General features: G+C 35.5%; 1 protein-coding gene across 1 annotated transcript in view; it reads right to left on the reverse strand.

The window, feature by feature from the left end:
* Positions 1 to 5491, reverse strand: part of LOC116584061 (transmembrane protease serine 11E-like) — a 44890-nt gene extending 39399 nt beyond the window's left edge. The window contains exon 1 of the mRNA XM_032332037.1: positions 5435 to 5491. Coding sequence (XP_032187928.1) covers positions 5435 to 5442 — 8 coding nt within the window. The 5' untranslated portion in view covers positions 5443 to 5491. The remainder of the gene's footprint in view (positions 1 to 5434) is intronic.
* Positions 5492 to 16512: the final 11021 nt, after the last annotated feature.

The following is a 16512-nucleotide window of genomic DNA, read 5'->3' on the forward strand; positions in this document are numbered from 1 at the left end:
CACTAGGTGGGCCTGAAATTACTCACTCTCTCAGATTCTACATTTCCCCACCTACAAATGGGGCTACTGATAGGACCTAAGTATAGGTTCTTCTGAGGGTTAAAGAAATAACGTCCACAGAGCAATTGGGATCAGGCCAGGCACACAGTGCTCCACAAATGTTGTCTGTTGTCACTATATCCTCCTTCATAGTGAGAAATTAATTTGTTTTCAAAGTGGGTAGAAAGTCCCTCAAATTGCCTCCTGTGTGCCTAAGGGGATAAGGAGAAGATAGAGCAGTGAGGCTCCCAAGATTAGTGCCACTTTACCCATAGCAACTCTGCTGCATGTGTCAAGGGTTTGCATTAGGTCTTATGTGCGAACGGAATTCAACTAAGAAAGACCTATGTTCCAACTCCAGCTCTACCAATCACTTACTCAGAGATTTGGAAAGCTCTGTCTTCCTAATCTTTGGTTTCCCAACCTGTAAATTCATGGTAATGTTAAAATTACCTACTTTACAGTGTTGCTGATAAATACCAAATAAGAAAATAAATGGTGGAATCAACTATACAGAATATACACTTGTTTCTTCCTGTTATATGTACCCTCTGTGGATTTTGCTAACTCTGACCTGGCATGTCAGCTTTTAAAATGAACAACTAATTTTTAAAAGGCCATATATTTCTATACATCTTCAAATGTAATAGTGATACAGTAGCAATAGTATTTCCTAAGTCATCTGTGTTAATTTAACCCTTCCACTTGATGGTATTGGATTAGGTTTACAGGTGAACAGGAAGAACAGATTCTATCTCTAGTGCTGACTGACTCACCAATTCCTGTAACCACATGCAAATTACCTAATCTTTGAAGGTTGTATCACCTACTATATAAAACACAGATAGCAAAGCTTCCTGTCTACCGGCCTTAAAGGTCCACTGAGAAGACTATTCATTGAATAATAGCATTGTTCCTTGTAAATATAACTTTTATATCTTTTGACACAATCAGACAGTTAAATCATCCTAGCAGTAGAACTACCAAAGTGGATACAAGAGACGTGAGGATGGTTACACCACTGTAGTTAGGAGCATAGGTTTGGAGTCAGATGGACCTAGATTAATTCCCAGTTCTGCCATGTATTACCTCTGAGAAGATAATGTTATCATCTGAACCTCAATTTCCTCATCTATAAAATGTGTGTAATAATGTAACCATAGGTTGTTTTAAAGATTAAACACTTGTGATGTTTTAGAACAGTAGTTGGCTCATAGAACATGTAAAACAAATGACAGCAATTATTACTTTGTTCTGTACTGACTCACAGTTTAACTTTAAACAAAGTGGTAAGTTTTTTTATATCTGCTTTTTCAGCTTTGAAAAAGAGTTATCCTCTGACATTTTCAGATGAAAGATTGGAGGGTAGAATTTAGTCATGGTACATGGTACTTTGGATTCCCCTTAGTTCTATTACCTCAGAATTACTATTCTAAAAAATCTCACAAATTGCCCAACCACACAGACCATATATGTAAGTGGGAGATGTTTTCGCACGCAGATTCTGGCATGACTTGGTGTCCCTAAACCCATTTTCCCCCCCTCAACCTCTTAGAAGTTTCTTATTCTCTAATCCACTCATTTCCAATGTATTAAATTATGCTTGAAATTGTGAGATCATTCTTCCTAATTCTCACGCACTATCTTTGATGAAAAAATGTCTGAAGGAGTGCATTTTGAGAATTTCTTTGTGCATTTCCTCTAAAACCTAATGCTGACCAAGCCATGAAAGACAGCCAGAGCATGGACCACCTTCCATCTTAGATGACCTGCTCCGCAAATGCCCAACTCACCCCATTCTCAAGTACTAAAGCCATCAGACCTACTTACGAATCTCAACGCTGATATTGAAACGCATGATTTTGCCTTTTTTCTTGAATTGTTCAATTTATTCCCTCCTTGTATCGAAGCAATGACATATTTTTGGAGGAAAGCGGACAACAATGAAAAAATAACAATAAGGTTCATTGAGGCAGTTACAGTTACTACAGACTGATGAATCCTTCCATGATACACTGTCCTAAGTGAACTTGATTTTCATGAAATAGCAAATGCTGTAATCCGTTTTAGAAAACAGTGATGATGCAATTAAGGTGCTGCACTCTCAGTCACTGATCGTCTTTAAGATAGTGTAGAGAAGTTAGGTCATATTTTCATCTTATTTAAATACAAAGACAGTTTTAAGAAAATCTAAAAAAGGGCAGTCCGTGCATCTTTAAAATGTTTCTTAAGTAAAATTATAGCACCACCCTTCCTCTTTCAGCAGGTATGTACTTTATTTCACATCAACCTGTGTACGATCGGTTTCTTTGCCTAGACAGTGTATAGCGATCTATGCCTATAAATGCATCTGCATTTTCTCCAGTCTGTATCTGTGTGTATACATGTGTGTGTGTGTGTATTCCTTATCTCTGTCAGAATGCAAACTTTCCAAAGACTCTTCCTTTAGCTCTGCACACGTGATAGACAATGTGTTCACCATACATCTTGGAGCCAGAAAAGCCAAGCTCAGATTCTACATCCAACACTTACTAATGCTGCACAGCCTGAGTTGCACTGATTCCATCTTTTAAAGGAGTTATTGCAATAAGTGTTTCTCAAGGTATTTCCAAAATTAAATGAGATCACATTTTACAAAATGTACAATACATAATAGGTGTTCCACAGGTAGTTTTCTTCCACGCAGAATTTAATATACATGAGAACTCAATAAAAGTTGTTACATGGACCAGGACTGATGGTAGCTGATGAAGTGAGGCCCTATCAAAACTTGGAGCAGGATCCCATAGCAGCTCTGGGCCTAAACCTCAATATGATAACCCTTCAGTACCACTACTGACTGACTTCAAGTTGGGATGGGGAGGGGAGATACGCTTGGCTGGCTCTATGTTAAGGTTTCCCTGAAAACAGATTTTTAATTTAAACCAACACCTTCTCTGTTAGACATAAACTTCCCAAATCATGTTTTGTACTCCCATCAGTTTCCCATACCTCCTGAATTTATCCTCTCTTCTTTAATCATCACTACATTGCATAAATGAATGCTCTTCTCCCTTGGAGGGAAAGGTGACTAGGGAAAGATCACCACCCATTAAGATATAATTATACCAATTTAAATAAAACAAAGGGCTGCCTCTTCTAAAAGCTGACCTATTTCATTTCTGCTTTAATTCCTTTCTGTCTTACATATTCCTTTCCTTTTTATGACTTTATGCTGTACATCTCTCAAACTTTAGTGTGACTAAGAATTTAACTTTTAAATAAAAATATCATTGCCATGCCTCAACCAGAGATCCATGAGAATTTCTGGGATTGGAACTAAACTTTTCTATTTTTAATAAGCACCCAATGATTCTAATGGAGGGGATCCATGGCCCACACACAGACTAAGATGTAGCTCTGATCCTACTAAGCAAAAATTAAAGTTGTCCATTTTTTTTAGATTTGAATATTACTCATTTCTCTCTGTGTATCTAAATTTATGTAGATATTGTCTATAAATTCAGTCTGCTTATCCTTAATTCTTGTCAGTGATTGCTGGTAACTACAGTTGGTATATATATACTCATCACCAATAAATATTTATTTAATAAATATATTCTCCTCTTCCCAACCCTCTACCCCTTAAACTTATTCCTGATAAAGTTTTCTTTAACCTTCTGCTCTCTGTGTGTGCATTTTTATAAAATCCAAGTGTTATTCTTTTCATGCTGAAAGAATAGCAAAAAAATAAGAGCTTGGGGGAAATGGAAGACTATGAAGAATAATATTTACCGGGTCCAAATGTCTTCTTACTTTTAAATTCTAAAATATTGGTTTTCATTTAGAACAGGTAAAGTGAGGAAAGGGCTCTTAGAGATTTGGCTAAAGAGGAAGGAGTGTGCCATTTGATAAAAGCCCACAGTGTTTCTTATATGCCTTCCCAATTATGAACAACATCCTTAAAAAAATTGTCTACATATTTCAATTACATCTCTTTCTTCAAAGCATTCCAGTTAGCGCACTGCACTTGGTCTGGTGCATAATAAATTTAATCCCTTTCCGCTCTAGCCCATTTTCTTAACATCTCCTAGGTTGACAAACATAGATATGCTCCACTTTTTTATAGAGTTTTAGACCAGAAAGAAATTATTTTGTTTGTTTATTTTTTTTTCCTTTGAGAGATTATCTTCCCTCTACTATGAAGTACCAAAAATATTCTGAATACCAAAAAATAGGTGTATCTTTTGCTTCAGATTAGAGTACACTCAGAAAAATGCTTTCCAATACTCCCACATAAGAACTACTCTACACAAATTCTCGACTAACTGATATCTAGCATAGACAAAGCCTGAAATCCATTTAGTATCTTCAGTTTGATAGTGATTATATGTTTAAATAAAACCTCTCTTTTCTAGAGCACTATTCTTACAGATAACGTAGTAAAAAGGGTAGGACAGGGGAAAAAAATCAAGGATTATGAGGAAGTACTCACAAAAGGCAGGGAGGCTTAAGAATTCTGACCAAATTTGTTATGTCTATAGCTCTTAGTAGCCTCATTAACATATACAGAAGAGTATTAAACTTTTCATAACAAGTATTAGAAAACTTTCTATCAATGACAGAGCCTGAGTGTTTTTCCCTATTAAGAGTCCACTGGAAGTTTTACATTTCCAAACTGTTTTCTTCTCAAACTAGAAGTTTTTTTAATAAAATGATATGCCAAAATATGAATTAGAGAAAATAGAATTTTAATCTGAAGATAAAATATTTTTCAGAGCCCAAACTAGTACATGGAAACCTTATTACTATGTAATTTCTAACTTTTAATGAAAACAATCTCAAAATAATTTTGACTTATCTGTTAGAGAAGTGATTTTGGTCAGGTACATCATTGGATTAATTTTTTAAATCAACTATAATAATTTAATCAGACTATCTTCTTAAATTATTTCTTACTCTTGAGAAACATTTACAGTTTTTTAAATTTAACTATTTAAACAGAAATGAATGTAATTTTGATCTGCATGACCTTAGATTTATTTTTTTCTCATGAATACCTTTGAAAATAAGAGTATTTTCCCAATAAAACAAAGTCCAAGCTAAAAACATGTTCTATTCTTGAAACTAGCTAACTAGCTAACTAAAAGACAGCTGTCAAACATGATGTACCTTTATCCTTTGTTGAACCCATCTGAAAGTATATAGAAAAATATTTTAGAATGAATCCCAAGATGACAAGGAACACTAATATAGAAAGAAGAGAAATGTACTTCTTGACATAATTGCATGCTAAATATCAAAAGTATGTTTCTATATTAAACAAATAGTAAATTAAAGATCCACACATTCCCTGGTGTGGTTCTTGTCATTTTAAACTACAAGTAATCTTAAGACAAAGGAAAAGGGAACTCACTGATACATTGCTGACCAGCAGGGAAGAGTCCTGTGGAGACCAAGGTCTGCAGTCAAGTGCGTGCATCCAGGCTATATCAGCAATTTCATGGGCTGGATTAAGGTGAAGAAAGAAGTCACTCATGATCTAAATAGAACCAGTCTGACGGGTCTTGACTAGTGTGATGGGAACTGTGTGTGTGACTAGTAGGACAAAGTCAAATTTTATATGGAGCAGGAGAACATAAATAATTTATAAGCACTTTCTAGGAGCAGGAACTTAAAAGCTATTACCTTAAGATTATGCTAGCTTAAAAGTGTTCATTAAACCAGAATTTTTATAAAGGTCAGATGTTTAAATTTAAAGAGATCTTAAAATCACATTGCTTTGCTTCCTCATGCTTTCAGTGAAGAAATGGACTTTTAACTTAAATGTTAAGTGACGGTCAGAATCATATAGTTTATGACCCACAAACCAGAAGTAATACCTATATTTTAAAAATTTATCCAGCTTGCTTTCTACTCTAGCCTGCATAGAATGAAAGTTTTCCTTTGGTATTGACTATAATCAGCAGTTGAAAATACAATAGAGATTAGAAAAGCATTAGTATATTAAAATTATGTGACTTCATTCTTTCAGAAAAGTCAAGTTGTTTATAAATATTAACCCCCAATTGAGACAGTATATTTCTTTCATTATACTGGAGACAAACATATCAGCCAACTCTGAGTCATTACTGTCTTACTTCTGAAAAGCAAGTAATGTACTTAAAAAGTGTGTGTTTATACATGTATATGCAGATACTTGTGTGTTTGTGTCAGGCATAATCCTGAAATCACCGTCCTTAATCCCCATAAACGAAATTAGCTGTTCTTCCTCTGGGCTCGTGTGATATCATAACCCTTACTGCATTGAGTGAGAATTTTTTGTTTACTTGTATCTCAACTCTACTAGACTGAATTCTTAACAGACAGTAATCCTATTCTTAGTATATATGGGACCACAAAAATACGCATGGAAAGAGCATAAGAAGGAAAGAGGAAGAGAGTATATGTGATCGGTTTTAAAAAGTCACCATAAAGAAGGCAGGTTGGTACTCCTATTCATTCATTCATTCATTCATTCATTCATTCATTCATTTTTGGGGGCACTGTAGAATATTGCCACACATCCATTTTGCCAGTGGTTCATCTAAACAGATGCAGAAATTGGGATCCATAGTAAGTGTGTGATTAGGCTACCAAGAATTAGAATCACTCTCTGGCAGTAACCAAGAAACCTGTATGTTGGTACACATTGTTCTTGGGACTAGAGAGAGCATCAAATGTACCCTTTTTATTCTGGCCAATAGATCACTTAAGACTGAAGAATAAATAGCCGTACATTTACCTGAAGCTATTAAACATATAGGATCAGGTTTCTGTCTACTCACTTGAAAATATAATTTAGCCAGAAATAAAGAGGCAACAATAGTAAAGTAAAAACTTCCAGGTTACAAGAACAAATTTTTCCTACTATACAGCCTTTAAAAAGTGAAAGCCTCGCTAATGAATGTTTTATACTGGTTTAATAATGCTATATTCTATTTAACCCCATATTCGATGAAAATATTGATTATATTCTTGTTTTCAAGGAAAAACCAGATCCCTCTTTTGTGTATCCCTGGGCCAAAACCTGGTCAGACTCATATTAACAGAATCTCATGACTTTTTTCTCTACTAAAATCCAGATTCCAAATAATCTGGAATCAAATAATAAAATCCAGATTCCAAATAATCAAATAAATTATTTATATGGTCCTATGGTTGTATATACTTAAGGTTATGTGCACCTAAAGATAGAGATGCAGAAAACGAGAGGGCTTTCATAATTTTTTGAAAACCTTATGGATATATGCTAGAATTACAGAAAACCAGAGATTAAGGTTATGCAGATAGAGAATGAGTGGATGTCAACCAAAAGATAATAAATCCTAAATATATCCTTCCTATGTTAATGGCCTTAGTTCAGCCTACTCAAAGAGCATTTGTGTGTGTTATCAAATTTCATGATATTACATATTCTTTAGTAGACATTTGAAGGATAGAGAAGAAAGGAGGAATCAAACATTAGACTAAATTATCCACCAAATGGAGCATTTTATATTCCAGTATTTCTCTAACAGTTATTCTTAGAGTTGTAGGATACAAAAACAAAGTCAATCATTTTTAACTTTATTGGTCTCTAAGAGGATAAAAAGGATTTTAGAGCAAAAGTTTGTCTTTCATTCAAATATTTATTTTCTTGATTGCTGTTTTTCTAAAATCATACATTTTATTTTGTAATCCTTTTGCCTTAAACTGTTGTAAAGAAAAAAGAGTTATCCTCCTCTTTGTGACTGAGATCAGTCTGTTTTCCCTGTGTCCCTCCATGAAATGTGGAAGCAAAGTCAGGAGAAATATATTTGTGAATTTGAGTCTCCCAGAAACCCACAGTAGATACGTTACATCGCGAAACTAATAAAATAACAAGTTGACCACAGGTATTTTTACTAGCCAACAAACTATTCCACAGCCCTTCTTATACTTAGCAACGTCATAACAGTGAGGCATCTGATGGCAGTAAGTATGAGTATGCTAAAGAAGTATAGTGCCAGTGTGGCTAGTCATGGATTATTTTTATCATTGTTTAAATATCCCTTAGCTTGAATCAAGTTCTTTTATGCCTGGTAATAGATGCATGCTTATGCATAATAATATAATTAATTTATGGAAGCCCTCAAAGTTATACCTAGGTTATGTAATGCCAAAACAATCCTTTTATTGGTCAGTTTATTGGGTTGTGCATTACAGACTGACCGATGTTAAACCTGTGAATGAGTGAGTTATCAGAGTAGACACAGTTATTGTCATTTGTGGCTCCATTTCCTCCTATCATTATTGTTTTGAAGGTACTTGTGCACTTTAATTTGTTCAAGCTGAGAAAACAAAGAGCATCAATATAATTAACCTCTGGACTCTATCCAGTAAGAAGAGATCACATAAGAATGCTGCTGGGGAACCAGCTATCGCTGACTCTCCTTTCCTCTGTCTTATTTTCTTAGCCAAAATGTGATTTATTTTTCACTAACCTATCAGTACCTATCTCTGAAACCTTTCCTTTTGCCCATGTTAGCCTTTTCTATTGAACACCATCATGCTGTAGTTGTTTCTCAGCGCATTCTGTCCATTACTTTTTCAATGGAGAAGACTACATCAGCTAGCCCAGCCTTGTCTTGTGACCAGGTATTGCACTCAGTAGGGTTCCTGGTATTGCGTTTAGGTTGCAAAGGAAGAGGCAGATGAGGATAGATGACTTCCTGCATTTTCAGCTGGTTGAAGAGTGCCACTCCCACTCTGAACATCTGGCCGTTCTCTGCAAAGAGTGTATTGTACTTGAAGCAAAGCAATCAAACACAAATGCCATTGATGGAACTGTTTGCCAAAGAAATGTCTGGTCCTTCTCTCTCCCTTTAACTGCATCGGGGAAGAATCCTGATCTCTAACTTGGCTTCCACCTGTTTTTTTGAAATGTTTTTGAGTAAGGGACCTGGGACAAGAAATCTGTCATGTAGCTAAGTATGCAAGAAATCTTATTAATCCAGTTTTGTTCAAGAGTTGCTTAGCCAGATGATTTTTTAAAACTCAAGTTTAGTTTCACAAGATCCTTTTTTTTCTTAATTACTTAAATAGGAGAGAATTTTATATAATTATTTTTACAATAAATTCAAAGAAGCCTGAGAGTATAATTTTGAAGCTAAGGTTGGTGATGGATTTTTTAGTTTATGCTGTCAAGAATGTATACTTCCACTGCTCTAGCTTGATCCACAGGAGAACTCAAAGTACCTACTTAGAGGTATCCATATTCCCTAGATGAACTTTCTGAAGTAACTCCTCTCAGAGGACCTTTAAATGAACAAAACAGGAAATAGTCTGAGTTCATAGCCTTCACAAAGGCCTGGGGAGTTAGTATCCTATGTTGTTGATTGAAGGAAGATCACATTTACTTTGTTAAACCAAAAAAGCAGCTGGCAGAATAAATATTTTATCAAAACTAAGGAGCTAGGGGCACATCGGTGGCTCAGTTATTTAGGCTATCAATTCTTCATTTCAGCTCATGTCAGATTGTGAGGTTGTGATATCAAGCCCCATGTCAGGCTCTGCACTGGTCATGGAACATGCTTGAGATTCTCTCTCTCCCCCTCCTCCTGTCCTTCCCCCACCCCATCCCCATATTTCTAGCTCTCGCTCCCTAAAATAAATAAATAAAGTCTTTAAAAACTGAAGAGCTGGATGAAATCATGTTTTATTGCTTGGTTACTTTTTTTTTTTTTTTTAATCAGAGAGGGAGAGAGGGAGAGAAAGCGAGCAAGTACAGGAAGACAGAGTGGCAGGCAGATGCAGAGGGAAAAGCAGGCTTTCTGCCGAGCAAGTAGCCCAATGTGGACTCAATCCCAGGACACTGGGATCATGACCTGAGCCAAAGGCAGCCGCCCAACCTACTGAGCCACCCAGGCGTCCCTGCTTGGTTACTTTTGTAATGTATCTCAACAGGAGCATAAATGCAAAATAGTTATTTTTACTTCAATCAAAGCTTCCAACCATAATGTGTTGAATCTCCTGTTTATAACTCTTTATAAAATCTTGGCACATTGCATCATTTTCTACTAATTTCAGTTATTAAAATTTTTGTCTAGTTTAAAACTTCAATTGTGAATCTGATGTAAATAAGATCACCTTCTTTTTCCCCTCAACATAAGCTTAAACTGTGATGCTGACTGCTTGGAGTAGAGAAGTTGGGAGGGTCTGGTTCCTCTCTCCTCCCTACTCAGCTCCAGTCTGGGGGTCAGAGAGGGAAGATAGGGGTAAAAAACTTACATAATCAAGCATGTTTTGGTATGCAGTGGTGTCCCAGGTCTTTCTGTGGTTTAATCCAGTTTTGTCAATGGCTAATCGATTCTACTGCTGAGAGGTCTGTGCTGGTGATGAGCTTTATTTTCTTTGGGTGGAATTAGCTTTACCCTAGCTCTCTCAGTCATTGAGGAATTCATCAGGGAGAATCAATCCACTTTGGGCTCTGACACCAGTTCTTCCCCTAACTCTTTCTCTAGCTGGATTTTTCCTTAACTTAGAAACTATCTTCCCTTTTTCCTTTCCTTCATGTTGCTCTGTATATAGCCATGAGAACCATTGAGATCACTTTCCGAACCTTAAAGAACCACGAAATACTAGGGTTTGTTAGAGTAGGCTATTAATTCCCTGTCAGTAACAAATTCTAGACTGCATCCCTTCCTATTCTGTTAGTGTGAGCTACTCTAGTGAGCTCTTCTTTAAAAATCTATGACTAAAAATGAACAGCCATGTTTGGTTCACAATTGGCTCCCCAACTTGAGGTGGCAAGTACTTAACTTCTCCAAGAAGACTCTTACCCACAGGACTCTGCTGTAGCAGCTCCAAGTACACTTGTGTGTTCTGTAGCTTATCATCCATCCAACTGAGGAAGGAGAGGTCAATTTTTCCTCTTGCGTGCTCTTGCGTGCGCACGCACACACACACACACACTCACACACGCACACACACACGATCTTTACACATGATTCTCCCAGTGGGCTTACATTATTTAGCTTCAGTAAGAAAAAGTAATCTCTCTTTTTCCCTGAGGAAAAGGAATAACCTTTTCCTATGAACACTGTGCTCTCCAGGAGTTTGCTGTCTTTCATACTCTTTTCCCTAGTTTTCTCTTTATTCATATTGACAGCTGGACACTGGGTGTTGTTAGAAGGACAAGTTACTTAACCTCACTGTGTGCTTATCTTTGGTGGGGGACAGTGTGTGGTCCCAATTTTTGGCATCTCTTCCGAGTTTCTACTCGGTGCTACTCAGATCTACTTTTTAGTTATGAACAACTGAAAAAGTTCTATTCAATATTCTGAACACTTTCTTATAAATACATCTAATTATTGTCCCTAATTTCCATAAGATTTTACACTTCCTGGAGTATTTTTTATTTATTTATTTTATTTTTTATAAGCACACAGTATATATATATTTTAAATATAAAGATTAGGTAGTTAACAGTGCAAAATTGGTTTCAGGAGTAGAATTCAGTGATTCATCACTTATATACAACACCCAGTGCTCATCACAAGTGCCCTCCTTAATACCCATTGCCCATCTAGCCCATTCCCTGTCCACCTCCCTCCGTCAACCCTCAGTTTGATCTCTATCATTAAGAGTCTCTTTGGCTTTTCCCTCTCCTCTTTTCTCTCCCCACTTCCCATATGTTCATCTGTTTTCTTTCTTAAATTCTATATGTGAGTGAGAGCATATGGTATTTTTCTTTCTCTGACTGCCTTATTTCACTTAACATAATATACTCAAAATCCATCCATATCATTGCAAATAGCAAGATTTCATTCTTTTTGATGACTTATTTTCCATTATATATATTTACCATGTCTTCTTTACCCATTCATCAGTCCGTAAGTCCAAGAACATTTGGGCTCTCTCCCTAGTTTGGCTATTGTTAATAATGCTGCTATAAATATCAGGTGTATGTATCCCTTTGAATCTGTATTTTTGTATTCTTTGAGTACATAACTAGTAGTGAAATTGCTGGATCATAGGGTAGTTCAGTTTTAAACATTTTGAGGAAACCCCATACTCTTCTCCAGAGTGGTTGCACCCGTTTTCATTTCCACCAACAGTATAAGAGTGTTCCCCTTTCTCTACATCCTCACCAACACCTATTGTTTCTTGTGTTGTTAATTTTAGTCATCCTGAGAGGTGTGAGATCATATATCATTGCAGTTTTGATGTGTATTTCTCTGTTGATGATTGATCTTGAGTATCTTTTCATGTGTCTATTACTTATCTAGAAGTCTTTTTTGGAAATGTGTCTATATCTTCTGTCCATTTGTTAACTAAGCTATTTGTTTTTTGGGTTTTCAGTTTGATAAATTCTTTGTAGATTTTGGATACCAACCCTCTATCAGATATGTCATTTGCAAATATCTTCTCCCATTCCATACGCTGCCTTTTAGTTTTGTTGATTGTTTCCTTTGCTACGCAGAAGCTTTTTATCTTGATGGGTCCTAACAGTTTGAATTTTTGCTTTTGTTTCCCTTGCCTCTGATAATGTTTCTAGTAAGAAGTTGCTATGGCCAAGGTCAAAGAGGTTTCTGCCTTTATTCTCTTCTAGGATTTTGATGGTCTCTTCTCTCACATTCAAGTTTTCATCCATTCTGAATTTATTTTTGTATATATTGTAAGAAAGTGGTCCAGTTTCATTCTTTTACATGTGGCTGTCTATCCTGAATAATTCTCCATGATTCATTTTTCTGCAAGTGACTTCCAGGATTTTGTTAAATAATAACAGTGAGAATGGACATCCTTGTCTTGTTCCTGACCACAGGGGAAAGAGTCTTAGGTTTTCCCCAGTGAAGATATTAGCTGTGAGTCTTAGGTATACTGCCTTTATGGTGTTGAGGTAGGTGCCTCTATCCCAACTTTGTTGAGGGTTTTTAATCAAGAATTGATGCTGTATTTTGTCAAGTGCTTTTTCTGCATCTATTGATAAGATTATATGGTTCTTTTTTTCCTGGAGTATTTTTTAATCATGATGCTCCATCATTTCTTTTGATCCATTAAATTTATCTACTATTAATCCAAAATTATTTTAGCTACTCCCATCTTATCTCTAAATACTAAATGTTGCTCCTGTTTGCTCTTAACCCCTGAATTCAATTCTGCTTCATTGTCTTTACATTTGCTGTTTCCACTTTCTAGAATTCTCATTGGTTTTCCCAGCACTTACTCTATCACTTCACTCAAGTCTAAGCTCAAAAATCATTTCTTTAAGGGCCATTACATCCAAAACAGTCTATCCCACTAATAATCCCCATCACTCTCTATCCTTTAGACTGCCTTCTTTTTCTTCGAAGTATTTACTAATAGTTAAAATTATTTTCAGTTTCCTCCATTAGAATGAAAGCCCTTAAGACTAAAAACTTTATATTTTTCACTTTAACTCTATCCCTGGGACACTAAATACCATCTGAAACATGATGATAATTCAAAAAGTTGTTGAATGAATGATTTATTGAGCATTTCTTTGTATCCAATCTCTTTATGTCACAATAGGAGACTACTGGTACAATTAGATAGCTGGTTCTTACGCTCAAGTAAAAATAGTAATAGGTAATATAGAATATTTGTCTGTGCCATATCCTCTTCAAGACACTTCATATATGTTTTAATCTTCACAACAAGTCTGTAAAGTATCCATTATTATTATTATTATTTTTAATTTCTTTTCAGCGTAACAGTATTCATTTTTTTTTGCACCACACCCAGTGCTCCATGCAATCCGTGCCCTCTCTAATACCCACCACCTGGTTCCCCCAACCTCCCACCCCCTGCCCTTCAAAACCCTCAGATTGTTTTTAACTCCATTTTGCAGACAAGGGAGCTACAATACAGGGATTTATGTAATTTTTGTTAATTTTTATTTTATTGTGGTAAGAACAGTTCATGTGAAATCTACTCTTTTAGTAAAATTCTCTACATAATTGCCAACCTTTGCTATTTCTTATGTTTTTGATTCTAGCCATTTTGACAGGTATAAAGTGATGTTTCATTTGGTTTTGATTTCCATTCTCTGGTGACCAGTAATGTTGAGCATTTTTCCATGTGTCTATTGGCTATCTGTATGTCTTCTTTGGTGAAATGTCTATTCAGGTCCTCTGCCCATTTTTTAATCAAATCATTTGTTTTTTTGGTGTTGAGTTGTATAAGTTCTTTTTATATTTTGGATATTAACCCTTTATCAGGTATATATCATTTGCAAATATCTTCTCCCATTCAGTAGGTTTCCTTTTTGTCTTGTTGATGATTTCCTTCACTGTGCAAAAGCTTTTTATACTGATATAATCCCAATAGTTTAATTTTGTTTTTGTTTCCCTTACCTTAAGAAAAAAATCTAGAAAAATGTTGTTACTACCAATGTCATTGTCAAGAGAAATTACTGCCTACTTTCTCTTCTAGGATTTTTTAGGTTTCGGGTCTCACATTTAGGTCTTTAATCCATTTAGAGTTTATTTTTGTGTATGGTGTAGGAAATGTTGATCCAGTTTTATTCTTTTGCATGTAGCTGTCCAGTTTTCCCAGCACCATTTGTTGAAGGGACTATCTTTTCTCCATTGTATATTCTTATGTCTTTGTCATAGAACAGTTGACCATATATATGTGGATTTATTTCTGAGTTCTCTATTCTGTCCCATTGAACTATATGTCTATTTTTGGGCCAGTGTCTTATTTTTTGTATTACTGTAGCTTTGCATTATATCTTGAAATCTAGAATTTTGACATTTCCTGCTTCACTCTTTTTCCTCAAGATTGCTTTGAATATTTGGGATCTTTTGTGGTTATATAGGAATGTTAGTATTATTTGCTCAGTTCTGTGAAAAATGCTGTTTATATGCCATATTTTTTTTGTCCAGTCATCTGTTCATGGACATTTAGTCTGTTTTCATGTCTTTGCTATTGTGAATAATGTTGCAGTGAATATGAAAGTACTATCACTTCAACATCTTAATTTCAATTCTTTTGGTTAAATACCCAAAAATGGGATGCTAGATCATGTGGATGTGGTAGCTATACTTTTAATTTTTTGAGGAGCCCCCATACTATATTTTGTAGTAGCAGTTACACCATTTTGCATTTTCACCAACAGTGTGCAAGAGTTCCAATTGTTCCACATTCTCACCAATACTTTTTCTTTTTATTAGTAATAGCCATCCTGACAGGTGTGAGGTCATATCAATTCTGGTTTGGATTTGCATTTCCCTGATAGAGATACAGAGTTTTGTTTTGTGTTTTTCGGTCATTTGTATATCTTCTTTGGAGAAATGTCTATTCAAATTCTTAGCCCATTTAAAAAATTGAGTTATTAGTGTTTTTGCTTGAGTTATAGGAGTTCTTTATATATTTTGAAGAACCCAATATCAGATAAGTGGTTTACAAATATTTTCTCCTATTTCGTAAGTTGCCATTTGACTCTATTGATGATTTCCTTTGCTTGGAAGAGTTTTAGTTTGATATAGCCCCACTTTCGCTGTTGCTGTTGTTGTTGTTTTGCCAGGACTTATGTAACTCAACCTAGGTGACTACTGATAATTGTCTAAGCTGGAGTTTGAGCCCAGTCAGTTTAGAACTAGGTTATAGGCTGCATTGTTAACTACCATAATTTAGTAGTGCATTTTTTTATGCTTTTATATACTTGGTGAATGACAATGTAAAATACATCTTTTTAAACTTTTTAAATTTAAATTCAACTAATTAAAGTATAATGTATTATTTGTTTCAGGGGTGCAGGTCTGTGATTTGTCAGTCTTATATGCCCTCCCCTAAAAGACATCTTCTAATACCAAAAGTGTCCAAATTAAATAAACTTAAGTTGTACTGAATTAGTTGAAATTGAACTGCAGAGGGATAGCTGGGGTGGCTCAGTGGGTTAAGCATCTGCCTCCAGCTCAGGTTATGATTCCAGGGTCCTGGGATCCAGCTCTGCATTAGGTTCCCTCTGCCAGCTACTCCCCCTGTTTGTGCTCTCTCTCTCTCTGATGAATAAATAAATAAAATCTTAAAAAAAAAAAAAAGAAACTGAACTTCAGAACCTAACAATGACTATTTAAATAAGTTCTAGCAAGTTGTGTTTGGCACATATGTCTCTGTTTGGCAGTTACAAGATGAATTTAACTGTAATGATGGAAAAGGCTAACTTCTATTGCAGTCTCTTTTAAGGAAATAACTTTGTTTTTTTTTTTTGGTCTTTTATTCCTCAAAGCATCTAACATAATGCCTTGAACAGCTGACTCACCTGAAAGCATTTACAGAGTGACCAGAAATATTATTGTAAAATATGTTGTTCTGCTTGTTTAAAACTGGACCTAAGTGAACAACTCTTTTGGTTTCCTTCTAACATCACAAACAAGGCTATTTGGATCTCTGGAAGCCACACCTTCCTGTTACCAACCCAAATCCCAATATATTACAGTAATATGTTTTTCTATGTATTGGTGA

This window comes from Mustela erminea, chromosome 2, assembly GCF_009829155.1.
Source record: "Mustela erminea isolate mMusErm1 chromosome 2, mMusErm1.Pri, whole genome shotgun sequence".
NCBI classification, from domain to species: Eukaryota; Metazoa; Chordata; class Mammalia; order Carnivora; family Mustelidae; genus Mustela; species Mustela erminea.